Source organism: Cupressus sempervirens, chromosome 2, assembly GCF_028749045.1.
Source record: "Cupressus sempervirens isolate cs-2001-9-10 chromosome 2, ASM2874904v1, whole genome shotgun sequence".
NCBI lineage: Eukaryota > Viridiplantae > Streptophyta > Pinopsida > Cupressales > Cupressaceae > Cupressus > Cupressus sempervirens.
Window position 1 is genome coordinate 778,896,499 of NC_143119.1, and position 19,566 is coordinate 778,916,064.

The 19,566-nt window shown below is 32.4% G+C and overlaps 1 protein-coding gene across 1 annotated transcript; it reads left to right on the plus strand.

Moving 5' to 3' along the window:
- Positions 1 to 200: 200 nt before the first annotated feature.
- Positions 201 to 2,351, plus strand: LOC149575787 (transcription factor MYB114-like). The gene is made up of 3 exons (XM_089816070.1): positions 201 to 339; positions 1,581 to 1,713; positions 1,991 to 2,351. The coding sequence occupies exons 1-3, from the start codon at positions 201 to 203 to the stop codon at positions 2,349 to 2,351; spliced, it is 633 nt and encodes a 210-aa protein (XP_089672196.1).
- The last annotated feature ends 17,215 nt before the right edge of the window (positions 2,352 to 19,566 follow it).

Consider the following 19,566-nt stretch of genomic DNA (forward strand, 5'->3'; position numbering starts at 1 on the left):
TCGATGAATAAGCATGAACTGGATTGAGAGGATCTGTACGCTCATGTTATAAATTTTTTCACAGAGAAAAGATTGTTGATGGACCACCAACCATTGTGCTGAACTATGTTTCCTCTTTTGGGTCTTCCCCAAGTTTTATTTACTTAATGCTCTAGTCTGAGATCACATTGTAAACAAGCATTGTAAAGAAAGGAAGAAGGATGTGCCCTACAAAGTCTGGCTCCTCATCAAATGTTAATGCAAAGAAGTACCCATGGTCTCGTGAAGAAGATTTTCTTCTGTTCAAACATGTTCAGACTCATGGCGAAGGAGGATGGTCTCATCTTCCAAGGAAAGCAGGTGATATAATTGCAATTATTATCATATTTTCACTTCTAGTCATTGCTTTGTTATATTTTTCTAAATGGGTATGTTGCATTTGTCCGTAGGGATTTCGGAGTGGGGAAAATGTGTGTATTATTTTGTTGAGTTTTTGAAATGTATTGATATGGGAATATAGAGTAAATAGGATTTGTTTTTGGATTAAGAATTCAGTTCATTTTATAGTGCAAATGTTTTTTTTGTTTTTTTTTTTCTAAGATTGTGCGAGAGTTTTTATATTAATGTTCTGAGTTACATTCTGTGGTCTATTATCAGAATATAAGAGAGATCACACATTTGTATTTTTATATCCAGATGGTAGAACATGAACTTGATCAGAATCATTGATGTAAGAAATTGTACAATTAGTTTAGGAGCATTTGTACTATACCTATGAATTGTGGAAAGCTGATAGATCAAGTATTGGTATCTATTTTGTTAAAATCTTTAAGATATTAAAAATATATGGTCATCCTTACTAGTTACAGTGAATCACACTTCTTTGATACTTGGACTTTCAAGTTTCGATACTTATATTCCTTGTGACACTATATCGAAATGTTCTTTTTCAACTCAGTAATATACTATGTATGAGATAGATTAGATTTCCACTGTCCATTTCAAGTATTGTTTTGCGTCTGAATTTCACTATGAGATTTTTGTTTGCATCAATGTTTCTGATCACTCTCATCTTGATGATGGATCATAGAGTGTAATCTAAAATGTCCATACAAACAAAATCATCCAGTAAAATATAAAAACAGAGCAATAAAATATGTCATATGTTAAACAACAGTAGAAAGAATTGACTCATATCATCCTTGTGTTCTTTTTTCTCATCCCGATAATAGATCATAGAATGTGATTTAATAGAGAAAATCCAAAAACACAAATACAATATAAACCACAAACAATTGCAATAGTCTTTATAAATTGTGAAAATCTGATATATTTAGAAAATTAGAATTGTACTCCTACACCCTTAAACATCACACACTAAGAAGGAAATTAAATTTGGAAAAATAAATTAATTTTAAATTAAGCCTTAACTAAGAACCCGGCCTAATTAATTGAAAAAAGCTTTCTCTAATTACAAAGTCCAATCTCTTTCTAACGTACATCATAATTTATTTTCTAAGAACTGTAAGCAGGATTGAAACATCTTATAACAACTTACGTACTAAAACTTGTGTAATTAATTCAAACTTGGATTATCACAGGTTTGGTTGGAAGAAGTCCACAGAGCTGTAGATTCCGGTGGAAAAATTATGTGCATCCTGATATCAAGCATGAAGCCATTTCTCCTGAGGAGGAAGATCTTATCATTCGCCTTCACCGGCTTGTTGGAAATAGGTGAACAAACTTCTTCCAATAATATCTTACCACAACTTTCAAATAGATAAATACCATCTTCTTAGTTTCCTTTACTTGTATAACCCATTAATGATTGATCTTACAACTACTTTCAAATAGTAAATACCATCTTAATTTTTGTTACTTGTAGAAACCATTTATGATTGATGTTTTTGATCAAAGAAGAATGGGATTTATACAGTTTAGTCCATACAACTTATATTTGAATTCATAGACTCTTTCATTTTAATTCAATTAATTGCTGCAACTGCCTCAGGTGGTCACTGATAGCTGGGAGAGTAACGGGAAGAACAAATAACCAGATAAAGAATTTCTGGCACACTAAAATGCGCAAAAAACATGGAACTCAACCCAAAAAAGTTCAATCTGAAATAAGCAACAAGCATGAAGAAAGTCCTCTAACTCATCAAGCTGATTGCAATATGGCAAAGGATAACATCACTATTTTTAGTGATAATTTGAGGGAGAATGATTCATTGTTATTATATCCAATGACAGAAGAAGTTGGTTTCAATGGAGTTCATCAGATAGAACCTTCTTACTCTGAGTTGCTGGAAATAATGGAGATCTTCCAGAGTAATTCTACCGTAAATCATAGCCATCTATGGACCATGTAACTTTTCTAGAGCATGCATATGTACAATAAAATGCTGATCTTATATAATGGGTTTTAACTTTTTTTTAAACATATGTATATTTATACTTTATTAAAATTTTGTTTCGAAGAGAAAATTGTTGTATTTTGATTCAAGTTTTAACATAAATTCTACTTATTATAAAGCAATCTGCATGATTGTACAGTTGCCCCAAAATATCTCTAGAAGTATTTTAAAAGGTTTGTAAGAACTTTCACAATAGATTTGAAGTACAATCAAATTTAATTGAGATTTTGGTATTGGACTTTGTGATATTGAACTTGTGATTGAGGAAAATGTTGGAGAAAAAAGAGCAAAATTTAAATAATGGGTTAATTTCTAACGTCTCATTTTTGTCCACACCACTTCAAGTGTAAATTCATAGTTTTAGTTGATATGAATGTGACTACAACCAATTCACCATTAACATGAAAATAATTACAAAGAACTAAAGAAATAAGATAATGATTTTCTTTCTTTATTCTTCCCCCAACTTCTTTACAATTGATAAAAATGAATCCTTGTAACTCATCTAGAATTCTCCAAAAAAATCTACCTTTATACAAACTTACAATTTTCTAATTATCAACCTTCTAAATTAATTCCATACAACTTGAGAATATCTCAAAAAAACCAAATTAATAACTCTAAAAAAATATTATTTAATCTCATATTAGAAAAACTAAAGAAATTGTTTAAATCTAAAAAAGACTTAATTTTGAGAACATCTAAGAAATTTTCTAAAATCTTGAAGAGAAACTGTTGTATCATTTTTTTTCACCTCAATTCATAGACCAAAGTCCCTCTTTATAACTTTTAGGCATTATACTCTAGACAATAACTACGTAGCTTTGAAGCAAAGGGGTGTTCTCAATTTTATTTTTGATCACATTTAACCTTGTTTATGTTCATTTTTCTTCATTTCAATTATAGTATCTACGAACAAAGTTATTTCTATGAGATTTCGTAGAATTCAACTTTTAATTTAAAACAAAAATGAATTTATAAATAGTAAGAAAATCGGCTTGAGTTTGTGGGCAGTTTCCCTAATTTCAAGTTTAACCTATTCTTAAATTTAAGAATTGATATATTGAAATAAACTAAAATAACAACTAAAATAGTCACATTATTATAATTAAATTATTCTCCTATCCAACCAAAAACATGATTTAATTTCTTATGCTAGAGTATGTTTATATTGATAAAGTTTCAAGATTCATTCATGAATATCAATTAGGTTTGTATTAATATCTAATCATTCTAATATTTTTTACATGGTTTGACATTGTTAGCATAGGAAAAACATCTCAATGACTTCTTCTCTTAAAGAACTTTCTTTATATATTTATATGTATGTATGTATGTATGTACACATATATATGTATATATATGTACATGTATGTATGTACACACACACACACACACACACACACACACACACACACACACACACACACACACATATATATATACACACACACACACATGTACATGTCTATATATGTACATATATATATATATATATATATATATATATATATATATACATATATATGTATGTGTGTGTATATATATATAGTTGGCAAAATTTGGCTAGGAGGATATGTAAGGATGATACAGGGTTCTCATTTATGGCAACATATACCTGTAAGAAGAAGGCAAAACATTATATTGAGTTTTAGATACTTGGACTTAGAAAATTGTCTAAGTATAGTCTAGTAAAATAGTGAACAATCATACATTTTGTTTTAGCGTAGTTCATTGGAAGCAGTTGAGCTTATGTGTAGTTGAGGGAAGCAATTACATGATGTAATAAGCACATGTCTAAGAGTGCTTAAGAATATTTGTTGTACAGAAAGAGTTACATGACAAGTTTTAAAAGAACATGTTATATAGGCAGAATAGAGAAGATAACAGAGTAAAGACATTTTAGTTAAGGGATTGTTTTGGTTTACCAAAATGATGACCTACAAAGGTTGGGATGACATCCTCTATGTCAACCCTCACTTAGCAAAAAGTGATTTTATGTTTTGGAAAATGTGCAAGGTATCGAAGGCTGACTAGTTAAGTAGCTGGGTATAAACAAAGACACTTTTTGTTTGAAATAATTGTGGCATTGTAATGTAATGTTATAATATTGCGATGCACACTTTGTATGATCAATATTTATGGGAACCTAGTGACAGTACATTATTGTACATTTGCATGATCAATTTTGTGAAGATGGCTACAAAGGAAAAATCAAATATTGAGGATATTAGCATAGCCAGAAAGGTTTTTGTATATCTTTTGTATAAATATTGTAAGCCTAGTCCTCTAAGAATTATAGATACACTATATAGATGTAATAGACTCCTAATAGGATCGATATCTTTCATAAGATACTTTTGATTAGTGGGTCATTTTTTGGATGCTACCCCCACCGAGGTTTCCCCTTGGCCAGGATTTCCCTAGTTAACAAATAATGTTGTTATCAATTGCATTGTGTTACTATTATGTTTACTTTTTAGTTCAATCATATATATTGGTTTTAAGATTGCAAATAATATCCATAGATGGGAAAAAGTTTGTGGATGTGCCAATAGGAACTTGATCCTTATTTAAGTATTAATGTTTACCTAGTTTCATCCTTCAATGTAAGTATGTACACTTGAAAGAGTTCTAAGTATTCTAGCTTAGATTAAAAATATTTGAAAGATTCATATGATATATCCTAGCTTCCTTGATTTTCATGTTTTGGTATGTGGCTTTCTAGCATGAACAATTTAAGAGAAAAAAAAATCATAATGCTAAATGGTTTTCATTCTTCTTTGTAAATGAAATAAGATTAATAAAATACTTTCAAATAAGGTCTTTGGTTCTTGAAAAAAAAAAATTTCTACTTTATCCTTGGTTCTTTTATTTGAACCTATGAAGAAAATATTTTTGATGTTGCATGATTTCAATTTCCCTATCCCACCTCAATTTATTCTTATTTTCAAGGCATTGAAATATTTTAAGAAAATTTCTATTTTCAAACATGTAAATAAATGCATTAGTTCACTCTACCTTCATTAGTATTTAGACCTTGGTTGTTGGGAAAAAATATTTTTCTAGTTTATCCATGGTTCTTTTAATTGAACCTATGATGGAAACATTTTCTACGTTGCCAACATGGGTTCAACTTCCCTATCTCAACTTAAATTTTGGCTCAATTCATATTTTCAAGGTATTGGGATATTTTAAGTAAATGAGTGTTTTTAAACTAGTAAATAAATGCATCAACTCACTCCACTTCAATGGGATTCAAGGGTATATTACAAATTAGAGATGCTTTTTAGATGAGGAATGGTTCCAAGGTAAAGATTATATCTAGAAATAGGACCTAGGTTATTGTTGGAAATCTTAATGGGAAACAAGATATTAAGGGGGGGGATGGGGGGTGTGAATTAGGATCTTTAAAACTTTTCATTGATAAAACAATTAACTATATTCACACCTAATCCATCTCATACCATATAAACATAAACTTTTAATGCTGAAATGAAATCTATCTAAGCATAACATCGATGAAAATATCAACACATAACACAAAAGTTTTTGGTAACCAAGAAACAGTTCAAGATTAAGGTAAAATTGGGATGGGAATGAAACCCACAAATATTTATTGCTGCAACAACAAAGTTTTCCTATTATGGCTACGATTTAATCATATATGATGATCTACCTTGTGAGGGTCTTCTCTATTAAAATTTTTTAAGACTATTAGGTCTTACCTTGTTAAAGGATTTTTCACTTACAATAAAGTAAGAACATGTTGTGGTTTCACAATGCACACTCCATTTCACCTAGAAATGGGGACCCTCTACTTTATTTTTTAGCTTTCTAGATCCCTAGTTCGAGGTCTGAGTCTTTTTAGGGTTTTATCTAGTGTTTTGTGACCCAATCTGGGTTCTAGTTTGAAAACCAAATTCTAAAAATCATCTAAGAGACTAAGTTTCTTTTCACAAAGAAAAATGGTGCACCAGTGCACCTCCCCAGGTGCGCTAGTTTGCCAAATCCATAAACAAGGCATCACCCTTGGTAATGCATAGCGATGTAGTTGCACACCACCAAGAGGTGCATTGGGTCTTAGGTCTATAAAACCCAGGACTCCCCCTCTCCCTCCATCATTTTGATTCTTCCAACTCTTGTATTGCGCCACCACACCTATTGAGGTGTGCATCCCCACTCTTTCCTTACCTACACAAGAAAAACAATGTTAAAACACGTAAAAGGTGCATAGTTATGCACTTTTTTTCTATGCAATGAAACTTAAAAACTTTAAAAATATTAAAGAACTTAAATCTAAGTCTAGGTGCATAGTAGCACACTTATCTAGGTACAATGTTAAAACACCTAAAAGGTGCATAGCTATACACCTTTTTTCTATGCAATGAAACTTAAAAACTTACAAAATGTTAAAGAACTTAAATCTAAGTCTAGGTGCATAGTAGCGCACCTATCTAGGTGATTAAGGTTGAGTTATACAAGGATAGAGGGTGCGCAGTAGTGCACCTATCTAGGTGTGCTACTGTGCACCCTCTATCCTTGTATAACTCAACCTTAATTGAGGTGTGCACTAGGCACACCTCAAAGGTGCACCAAGTGCACACTCTACTTAGGATAAAGGCACGGCTAGTGCACCTGTGACGTGTGCCAGGTGTACTCTTTTTTGCCTATCAAGGTTAGAAATATGGTTTTTTGGTGTTTCTTAGCAATTTTAAGATTTTATGTTCTAGGTCATTTTTTTGGGTCATAACTAGGGTTTGTTTAGGGTTTTATTTTTCAACTCTCTAGACTAATGTTTGTTTCTTTGTGCAGATAAAAAGGTATCCTTAACTTGTCAAGGTCATAACTTTTGACCTAGAGCTCAAAATTCAAAATCGGTTATAGTATTGGAAAGAAGAACTAAAAATCTAATTTCAATCCCTAAAATAGTGAGTGTTCAGTTGCCCAATTTTAGGGATCGATGAGAGTTTCAATTTGAAATTTTGAGCAGAAGACCTCCAAAAAAGCTAGTTAAAAGGACCTAGAAAAACTTCTAAACAGTTATGAAAAAGTTTCAAACATTTGATCATTTTGGATAATCCAGATCACTTGGTCTCTGACTAGGAAGGATTAGGCAATCAAAGAGAAAAAAAAATCGAGTAATTACACTAAAGATCAAAGATATAGAGGTTAGATACATGAACCAGAATAGGTTCTTCATTTTATGCAACTATTAATGACAAGATTCAATACAAGTGCCTTGGGATTTTAGAAGCAGATGGAGTTTAGGTCTATGAAAGTTTTTGGCTATAAAGAGGGTATAAATCATCAAAAGGATCAAAGTAAGTACGTAAAAGTGATCTAAAACCCCATTTGAGAAAAACCTAGAAATTGTTTTCAAAATTGAGAACTTTGATTTTTTGGTGAATAAAGTACCTTGCACAAATTTCTCCCAAGGTGCGCAAGATTTGCAGGTGCGCTTCTTCTGAGGTGCACCAATAGTTAACTACTAGTTCAAAATTTAGAGCTTTCCATGCATCAAAAACGCATTCCAATGGCAGTTTAACTCCTACAAACATCCAAAGAAGGTTGAGCTTCTATTTTTAGCATCTCCAGAGACTCCTACATCGTCTGATAGCTTTCTTCTTCTTATTTTATAATGCTTTCTTTGTTTTAAGACATGTAAAGGCTCATGCATCCATTAAATGATGTAATTATGGATGGAGTCCTACTATCACCAATTAGATAGTTAGTTGTACATAAATATATTTGTTTTATTAGTTTAGAAGCATATATTTGCATAAAGAGATCTCTCACTCTCAACAAAAATTGAGGAGATAATTTCCTATAAATTTAGGAATGTAATATGTATTCCATGCCGCCATTATTTTGATGCAATAATATATGTTGTTGGTGCTCAAATTTGGAGTGTAGTGAATCTTGCCTAAGTCTGTTATATTTTGTGAATGTATGTTCATGAAGTGTAATTGACCCAATAGTTTTATTGTGTTGTTCTGGTTGTCTGATCTTTTAATTTAGGTGTTTGCTATGAGTCCACAAATTTTTCTGAAGTACTGAGTTTGAGAACAGATCACCATATTGTTCTTGCATAGCTTTTCATCTCGCATGAGCACACTTTCTGTGGCCTTGCAATTTGATGAAAAGTGAAACATCTTACAGTTACTAAATTCCCATTAACGATTGCATCAATGGAATTAAGGAAGTGTTGCTCCTATTTTAATTGGTTACCCACCGATCTTTTCAAAGGCTTAACTTGTAGATGTGTTGTTTTTCGTGGTTTATGTCCATTATAATTTTTACTTTCATGTTATTTGCTTAAATTTCTTGTTACCCTATCTTCATTATTTGCTTTACTTATCCCTCAATTAAATTATAAATTCATATAGTTGTATTGTTAGATTGCATTCATTTAAAAACATAAAACTACAAAAATATAGTTCTTTTTGTGTTTTATTCTTTTAAAATAGCAAGCAAATTCTACATCTTATTTGAATTGTTTCGAACCAGGAAAGGCCTCCCTATTAACAAATACATTTATCTTTAACTAAGTGGATTCCAGTAGGTTGCAAGATCACCCAAAACCTTGGAGTTGATCCCATATTAGCTTTTCAAGAGAGGAGTTCGAAAGGATTCTTTTCATTAAGCATTGTACAAAACAATAGCTCAATAGGACTCTATAAATATATTTAAATAGGTATGTTAGAACCACTCTGTTAAGAGATTTTCCCTTATTCAATCTATCAAAATTGATTGAGTACCTAATTCTTTAATTTTCTCTAAAATCTATTTACGAATCTCCTTTCTTCAATATCTCAAACTGATCTCCTTATCTAATATCTCTGTTATGTCCTTCATTGCTAGGTTGCTCTTTTTGATCTCCTATCTAACTTAGTCTTCGTTTGCTCTATACTTATCTTGTTCACTCCTTTGCTTCCTTTCACTCACTTGCAATCCATAATGATTTTAGGGTTAGAACCTTCCTTAAATATATAATTGTAAAAAGTTCTAGATCTTAATCAACGAATCATAATTCATCCTTTTGCCATTTTGGCTTCTGATTTTCCAATTGGTTAATCTACTTTTCTTAGAATTAATGCCTTTTGACAAAATGTGTAATGTTCTCCTTAACTATGTCTACAATCTTTAAATGTCATGTAGAAGTTAGCTAAAATGATTTACATAAGTGTTTCAGAGATTACTATAGTGGCAAATATTCACCTTTTGGAAATCTCATCTCATGGGTCGATCATCATTTGGCGAATAGCACATGCAACATAGGTCAAATGCGTCACTAGATATTTATCAAATTTGGGTTCAATGCCCATGGTAGTCACCCATTAGTTATTACATGATTGGTCAAAAATATCGATCCAATTGCCAATGCAATATACATTTTGGATACATTTATTTTAAACATTTTGCTAGCTTTTGCATGTTTGTTTCTTATTGGCCGACGTTATTTTTCCATTACTAAAACCAAATAATTTTCCCTTGAGTTGGGCATTGCCTACCATTTTTCCAACATGTGTCAACCACCAGCCCCGTTTAGCCAACTGTTTTATATTGTGGGCTTGCATAGGAAGGTGCACTTCACCTACATTTGACATTCTCGCTTGTTAATCCCTCATAATTCACCAACCTATATTGGACTATAAGATATTATTATTTGACACAAATCGTTATTTTTTTGTCTAGAGACTAGCATTTCTTATTGCTGCCAAAGTTTCAAAGTGCTGAATGCATTGCCCATTGACTCGTGGACCCTGGTTTTTGTAAAAGGCAAGTGATTTTTAATTTTTTTTTATGTCAACAGTGGTACTAACATACTGGTATAGTAAAACTGGTTATTTTTTAGTTTTACTATCTAGTGTCCACTGGTGACTAAACATCTCCCATGCTAAGATAGCCTATAGGTTTGCAAATTATATTGGGTACCGTAGACTATAGTACCATGGTAGTAGTACCATTTTTTGGAGAATGAATCATATTATTGTTATTATATGTAGTCTAATTAGTCTACTATCAGTGTTCATAGTCTTTGAGTTGTCACTATTTGAGTCTTTTGTTCAACATCTAAGTTGATTTTTTTTTGCAACCTTTATCGGTTTGCAATGTCAAACAAGAGGGGTAATAGGGGTTCCAGTAGGATCCTTGAAAGCCAAGAGAGGCCACCATTACCAAAACGAAGAAGCATAACAGCATATTTTGGTAGTGGAAATGTTGGCAACCTACAAGATTCACAAGTTAGATCTCCAGTGCTTATTGAAAAAGGAGATTCATCACAAGTTAGAGACTCAAATTGTATTGAAGTTCAAGTTGGTGAACCTGATATCTTAGTTGAGAACGAACTTGAGCATGATTTGGAGGCACTTCCCCTAAGTAGGGAGTTAGAAACTAATATTATAGAGTTGGATTCGGTCCCAGACCAATTGCGTGAGAAAACCAAAAGTGATTCCATAAATCATGTTCATGCACAAAAGGGGAAAAGAAAATTAGAATCAAAGAAAGATCAATCTCACTGGGATCTATCCAAAAGGAATTTTCAGTTAGAATGGGTAGAAAAGTATTGGTTCATTGAACCAGTGGCCAATCTAATTGAAGGTGAGCCTTCTGTAGAATACAGATGTAAGATTTGCACAGAGATAACAAAGAAGGAGAAGAGGTTGCAACTTAAACTTGATACCATAGAAAAGCATGTTGGTAAAGTTTACAAAAAGAAAACCATAGATAGAGTTGAAAAATTTGTGCTAACTTGGAAAACAAAGGACAACTATCTACATATTAAGAATGCCAAAATATACGAGTTACACCAACAAATATGGGAGAAGCGTTCTGTAATAAAAGGTTCCATCAAAGATTTCATTGGGAAAGCAATGGAACTGCAAAATATGGGAAAAGTAGTTCAATTAAGTGTGGTCTTTTATATTTTGAGTAAAAGAAATCCTATGATGGACTATCCTTCAATTATTGCCTTATTGCACTTTTTTAAATTTCAAAACTATCCAAACAGTCACTGATCAATAAACAGCGGGTGGGAATGGGCTAGATGTCTTGCACAGTTTGAAAAAGAAGATATGAATGAAAAAATAAAACACTCAAATTTCATTGCACTATCTCTAGATGAAGTTATAGCAATTGATAATACTTCCTAGATGTGCATGCATGTTTATACCGTAAACAATCTTTTTCGTCAACCCTTTCTACTATCTATTGCTAAATTGAATTGTAGTGCAACAGCTGAAAATTTATATAATTTTTTAAAGAGTACTCTAATTGAATGTGGAGGTTTGGATAAAATGGTTGGAGCAGATGGAGCTTCAGTTATGCAAGGTCATAAAGGTGGTCTTTGCAAAAAGATCAAGAATGATTTGGCACCCTACGCTATTCTCATTCATTGCATGGCACATCGAATGAATCTAGCTTTTGGAATTGTCAAAAATTTTGGTTGTGTAAGTAAAGTGGAATCTCTAATCAAAGAGATTTACCAGTACTTTTGTCAAAATCCAAAATGAATCTAAGAATTTCAACATGTTTCTCAAGGACTTACTGATGGGAGGAAGCTTCTTAAAGACAATGATACCAGATGGATCTCTTTGGATGGACCAAGGCATCGAGTAATCTCTGAATATCCTTCATTGCTTGGACTAATCCACTCTATGTGAGACAAATTCCCTCAACTATATTCAATTCTAACTAATTTTAAGATACTCTTAACATTAGCAACTATTCTCCACATACTTTAGGACATGAGAAATATTATAAAAAAGGTTCAACAAAGAGCTATGTACATTGTAGAATATAATAAGCTATGTAAAATGACATGTAATAGCCTAGATACTTTGTATCGATTACTACCATTTGATGAACCAAAGTTTACAAAGTGGATAGAAATCACAGATTTGAACAATCCTCAAAACTTTTTACATATTGGTGCAAATGATGAGGTTTATGCCAGGGTACATGGAGTTGACATACCAATGCAGTACTATGCCCGCATCAACCCTAACTCCAACCTCAATAAAGTAGGAAGTGAAGTTGAATTAGAACCAAAGAAGGTACTTTCACGTGTTATAAGTGAAGACTTTAAGAAGATCAAATACTTTGTGCTTGACTTTGTCAAGTGAGTTTGCTATAATATTTCATCAAAAATTAGATTTAGATTCCTTCCAAAGGAACTGCTTGAAGCAATGTCAATTGTTTTTCCACAATATTGGTCTCTAAACTGTCTGACTAATTTTTGAAGAAGGATGATGACTTTGATTTAGCATTTTTGCAAACCTAAAGTAATCAATGGAGTAACTATAAATGGAATTTTAGATGAATCTTGACTAAGAGATCAATCATATTCTTTTGCAAACATAATGAGGGAACAATATGATCTTATGGGGAACCCAAATGAAGAGGGAGCAGTAACAAAGCTTTGGAAAAACTTTGGTAAGAACAATTAGCTAAAAGAGTCAATACCAAAATATTTCAAGCTTAGTAATTTATGTTTGACAATGATATTGGGTTCAGTGGAGGATGAGAGAGTTTTTAGTACTTTGGACTTCCTAAAGTCAAAGGTTAGAAACAAATTAGACAAAAATTTGGACTATTGTTTGAGGCTCTATAATTTTAGGTATGAGGTAGATAGTTTCCCTTATGACAAGGCTCTCAGCATTTGGAGAAACCAATATCAAAGAAGAGGGATTACCAACATTTTAGACCCAAGTGGCAGTGGTAGTGGCAGTGGCAATGGCAGTGGTTGTGGCAGTAGCAGCGGCAATGATAATGGCGGTGGTAGTGGTTCATGTCTTGATATTGGAAGCAATGAAAATGATGTTGACGTTGGCATACATATTGATGTTGATAGTGAATCTGAAGAAAAAATAATGAAATGCTATATGCAATAAATGAGGAGGATTCTGATGATAGTGATGCTAAGCCAGTGCAGGCAAATTGGCAACTACAGTAGCTTCTCAACCTCAAGTTCTAACTTCTGCATGAGTCAAGTAGTAGGCTATTAGTAGTAGCTCTAATCTAAGACTATCTACTAATTAATTATGTTAGTAGAAGTCAATTAATATCCTTCATTCACTATCCTTTTATAGATGCTTAAATTTTTTTTTTTGAACATGTTGATGTTACAAACTTACATGTTGAGATTTTCATTAATTGTATTTTTTTAACATGTTAAGATTTTCATTGATTCTAGTTTCTTTAAGAAATTGTAACATAATGCATTTAACAAAATAAGCTCTATTTTTAAAAAATTGTATTATAATTTATAATTATAAATCAACCTATAACATAATATATTTAACAATTACAACCTTTTGTAAATGACTCGATGTCAAATTGAAATGACCATTGACCTTGAATTCCCTTTTGCAGATACAAGGGAGCAACAATAGCCATAGATCGGTTTGTAATTGTATATATAATCAGATTATTACTACATAATACATTATGTGTATACAACATAGTTTCAAGAATCATGGTGATTCACATGATTCACACGATTCAACAATTTCTACAATTTGATTTGATTCGAGCTTGTCAATTTTGATCTGATATCCGATTTTGATTCTTGTTATTTTTGTATACAATCACATTGCCAATTTTTCGCATTGCCAATTGTACAATTTTTTTAAGAAGTAGGGAAATTTTTTCCATTTTCTCTGTGTAGTAATAGTATGCCAATGCCTAGCTACCTAACTAATCTGATATGTTGGCTCTTGATTCATGTAACAATTAACATTAAACAAAGTTCAAATTAAATCCAAAATTTGAAATTAAAGAGAAAAAAATAACAAAACTATTATAGTACTATCACTTACTAAGTTGTTACTTATTAGTGCTATCAGCTATAACTACCACTGACAACAATAGTTACAGTTTGAGAAGATGACCCAACTTCAATGAATTTCTTAGGGTGCTCCATTCTACATCTTTTGGAAGCTCCATTTGTTTGAGGTTGTAGCTAAATAGTTGTAACCTCATCAACAATGAATACTTCTGAGAGATAGTTTTACATGAATCAAGGAATTTATTTATAACTTCATTTATTATTGATAGTGGTTTGATGCAACTTGCAATTCTTTCTGGAGTGGTTTCTTCAGGAAAGTTGCCTAAATTATAATTCATGTTGTCCTGCAACTTTTTCATGTCATTTCTTTTCCAATGAATATATTGTCTGAGTTAGCTAGATTTAGTAATCCAACATTTAACAAGTTCAGTATGATGTGATTCATCTTCATCAAGTCTTTGGAAGCAAATTTGAGAACTTGAGCTATTTCCATTACTTATTCACAATTGTGATAGACATCAATGTTCATTACAGAGGCATCCAAGCAGTTGTTTATTCCATTGTTTGCGAAATCCCTATCACTCGATCTCTTTACTTTATTCAAAATTTGGTCAGCAAGATTTTTTAAGGAACTGGTGAAGATTCGTCTTTTATCCTAAACATCATTTCTTACATTTTCAAAGACAAGTCTGAGATTTCTATTTAAATCAAGCCATTCAAACAAACTATCATTGTTCATTATTTTGTCCCAATTTTCTTGTTTGATAAGCTTAATCGTGTTTATTATAGTATCCTTCACATGATGGTCTTCGGAAGAGGTTATTATATTTTGTGCAATTACATTCTCCATCTTTTTCTTCATTTTAGACATCTATTTTTCACTCTTTTTCTATTTTGCCTCTAGTTGCCCTTGCCAATTACTTGCTCTCTTCCTCTTTTCCTCCAATTTCTTCTTCAAATCTTGGATTGTATTTGAAGTAGTTACCTCTTTTTTCTTCTTATTATCTAGTTCCCTTTTCAAATCATGGAATGTCTTTGTAGTGGACTCCTTTTTCTTTGCATTGTCTAATTCCTTCTTCAAATCGTGGAGTCTTTGATAGACTCCTCTTTCTTTGCATTCTCCATTTCCTTTCTCAAATCGAGGTTTTTTTTGCGACTAACTCATCTTTTTTCTTTGCATTCTCCAATTCCCTCCTCATATGATGGATTGTGTTAGTGCTTACAGTAGCACTAGACTCTATTTTCTTCACATTCTCCAATTCCTTCTTCAAATCAAAGATTGTTTTTGCAATTGACTCCTCTCTTTTTTTCATATTCTCCAATTGCTTATTCAAATTGTGGATTGTGTTTGCACTAAACTACTCTTTTTTCTTCTCATTCCCCAATTCCTTTTGCAAATTATAAATCATCCTTGCCCTAGAATCCTCTCTTTTTTTCATTCTCCAATTCAATCTTCAAATTATTATTTTCCTTGATAGTAGAGTCCAGATCAGTTTTCAATTTATTGTTGACCTGTGCACTACTCTCTACAGACTTGAACAACTGTGCAGTAGAGGCTTTTGCTTACTGAAGTCTTTTTTGGCACTCATCCAATTCTTTAGTCAAATTTTGCACTTGTTCATTCATCTTTTCTTGTTGGACAATTACCTTTGTAGGAGAAGAATTCTTTATCCTGTTTTGCAATTCTTTGAACCTATTATCTGTTGCTTTCTTCTTGGCCTTCACATTATCAAGATTTGCCTGTAACTTTTCTATTTACTTTGTAAGCCTTTTGTTTTCCCTCTCTACTTTTAGAAGTGTAGAGTAGACCATTTTGTTGCTCTCTTTTGATATATTGATTTTGTCAATATTTTTCACTTTTGACAAATCCATTTGAAGATTGGTAACTTGTATATCATTACAATTTATTACATTTCCTAGTGGATTATTATCTCTACCTAGGGGCATAACAACCATGAAGTTCATCATTTCATTGTTTGGATCATATGTTAGAAATATTCTATTAGTAGATCCCTGACATTCAGCAACTACATCACTTTTCAAAGTCTTCATAATTTGCCTATTTCTTTCACTTGTCTATTCAAACTTTGATGCAAACTCGTTCAAACTAAAATCTGGGTTTGTTGATACAGTTGATTCTTTGAAAGGTGATTTATCAATTGCATCATTGTATGCTCCTCCAACTCCAGTTAAACTTACTCCACCTAAAATTGTATTTTGGGGATTGCCAACAAACTAAAGTTGTCCCATTCCAAATCTTGACATTTTAAGACTATTTTTTGGGTTTTGTACAGAAGCTATTGGTGCATACATTGGTGAAGTAACTGCTAACATTACTAACAGTGTAATTTTCATAACTTTTTTCTTTTTTGCACAAGGTTCATCCATGCTAATGCTAGTGCCAGTGCTAGAGGGATCAACTACAACTGGATTTGAAGATTTAACCAATAATGTGTTGGAATGACCTTTAGAAGCAGAAGTACAATATTTTTTGCCCTTTCTAGATGAATCATCTTTAATCTCAAAGAGTCCAATGATTAGATTACATCCTTTTTTGGGTGGGTCTGGTACTGGAACTGGATTCCAAATCCCTTCACCACTTGCACCAATGGGCCCTATACCTGCATAACCCATTTTTGTATCATAGTTGCCCCTTTACTATACATTTGTTTAACAGAATCACTCATTTGAAGTTTAACAATATCTCTACCCCTGGTTAACCTGAAATCCTAAATACCTTGAATGTTAGGATCAAATTTGAGGTCCTTCTATCTTTCATTATCACTATCACTACCAAAATCATATAGTAGATTTGGATGCTCTTTATTCCAATAATCACCGAAAAGTTCATCCTCCTCAATTTCATCAAAACCAATAGATGTCCTTAGTTCACTCAAATTTTGCCTCATTTTTTAAAAATCAGTCATCTTGGTTTGACACCACAAAGCAGATGCACATGCCTCTTTAATTGCTTTCAGCATAGATCTCTTCGAAGGTTCAGATGCTTTCTCGTAGAAATTTAAGTATGTTAAAGGCTCTGATTTATGCAATGTCGTAATTTGGGATGACAATTCTTGCATTGAAATATTATTCTCTATTGCATGTTTCTCCATCTCTTTCTTAACCTCATCCCATGAATTTTTGTTTTTTAACTTTTCTATCAATGGCATCTCCTGATGTTGATATTTGCTCGCAGAGTTTCCATTGGCAATAAGTCTTATTTTTATTATGTTCAGTGGATCATAATTCTAGTGATTAACAAAATCAAAGCCAAAAAAAGTTACCAATTCATTTGCCACTTTGAAAGCCTTTCTCTCAAATGTGAGGCCTCCAATTGCAAAAGGCAAAGAAGGAAATATTGCTTTCTTTTTTTGTCCACTGAAAAGTTCATCTGCACTCTCCATCTATCATACATATTCCAGTGCAAAAACCCTTTTTGTAACATGCATTGGAAGTTTGCAAGGTTCAACTATTGAACCATAAAATCTTAAGATAGTGTACTCTTCCATGAAGAACCAGTTAGCTAATTGAATCTGACTTCCTAGTTGAATTCAATATTTACAAGACACAAGCAATCTAGGCATTGAAGTGCCTATGATTTTTTGATAAATAGGTGCCAAAAATAAGTCTATAAAATGGTTGTAGTTTTTATTTGTAGTAGTCATCCTCATCTTATATGTCCACTCATATACTGGACTTGGAGTCTCTAACTTTTTTTGAGTTTTCTCATCAAACTTATAGACCTTAATATCAAGCTTGTTGTTCTCTGTCTCCAATATTGGGTGATGCTTTGCTAAAAGAAGGTAGCACAAGTAACTTGTGAACCTAAATGTCTTTGTATTGCCTATAGTTATACTTTTTTTAATCATTAGTAATTGTTGTTGCATAGATTCAATAATGTGCTAAACAAAATTGTATCTTACATGTACTTTCTCAACTAACTAACCTTGACAATGGATATTATAAATCATTTCAAGAACACTGGCCCCCACTTCCTTGTTACTATCCAATCGCAGACAAAATGATAACAAAAAAATAGTATTATGAACCCATGGCACAAAAATATCATACTGATAAGGAGGCTTATGGTCTATGTCTAGTGTAACACTAGTAGAGGACTCTAAGTTTATTAAGCTCTTAATAAATGAATCTTGAAAAACTTTTTGTAGTTTGTCATAAGCTTGTGCTAGTTTATCCAAGTCAATGCGCTTGTTAAAGCTTTCTGGTTTAAACCCTAGCCCTAGGTCTCACAGAGTAAAAAATTCACTCTCAGTCATGGATAAAATTTCCTCCTGAGTGTTTTGGTTTACAATTGCCTTTCTATTTTCATCATAATTCTAAGTGCATAGCATTACAATTTTAGGGAAAGGGAATGCTTCGGGTACAACAAGGTTTGTTAATCCAATGACCAGAGCAGCTAGTTTATTTGTATGTACACAAATACTGTTGTTATATTTGTAATCATTTCTCCCCTTCAGTGGATATTTTGACTTATTAAACAATGAATGTCTAATTCCCATGATTCCAAAATCTCCATGGATAACAGGATCAAAAATATCATGACATTTATTGGTGAAACTTGGGGTTTGTAGCACTTACCTGAGTTCTATAATGTGTTTCTTTTCTTTTATGTTTGCACTTGTATATGAGGTTTTTGACTTTGTTTTGCCCATGCCTGCTACTGGTTATTACACAAAATTCTTCTTTAGGCCCTATTTAAAATAATTGTAATGTGTAAACCTAAGACAGTTAAAATCAAGATTTCTATTGCTGCAAATTGCAATGAAAAAAGTTTTTAAAAAATTAAATACTCAGAATCGAGATTGGATAATGTTAGGAATAAGGTGTCTCAACCTTGTATAATTCCTATTCTTATTATTATAAAGTGACCACAGCCTATCGCTTACTCATCCAATTGATTGCACCACCAAATAATGTAAACACATATGCACTAGTGGATCTTCTTCTATCAACATCACCAGCCCAGTCTGAATCCACATAGCCTCGAATATCCAAGGAATGCTCACTTCCCGTTCCATGAAAACATATTGAGTACTCTGAGGTACCTCGCAAGTATCTGAAAACTCTTTTTACTGCATCCCAATGTGATCTTCCTGGATTAGACATATAACGGGAAAGTACTCCCACTGCTTGGACAATGTCTGGTCTTGTACAAACCATAGCATACATCAAACTTCCAACAGCACTCTGATATGGTACTCGACTCATCTCTTCCATCTCCAATGGGGATGTAGGACACTGTGAGCTAGATTCCCATAGTAATCGGAACACTCAATGGTCTTGAATCCTTCATATTGAATCTTTTCAAAATAGTACCAACATACTTACTTTGGCCTAGCCAAAGCTTTCTGTTCTGTC

Coding starts and splice junctions, on each gene's coding strand:
- LOC149575787 (XM_089816070.1), top strand. CDS start 201: ATGTGCCCTACAAAGTCTGGCTCCTCATCAAATGTTAATGCAAAGAAG. Junction 340..1,580: donor TCATCTTCCAAGGAAAGCAG/GTGATATAATTG, acceptor GGATTATCACAG/GTTTGGTTGGAAGAAGTCCA. Junction 1,714..1,990: donor CACCGGCTTGTTGGAAATAG/GTGAACAAACTT, acceptor CAACTGCCTCAG/GTGGTCACTGATAGCTGGGA.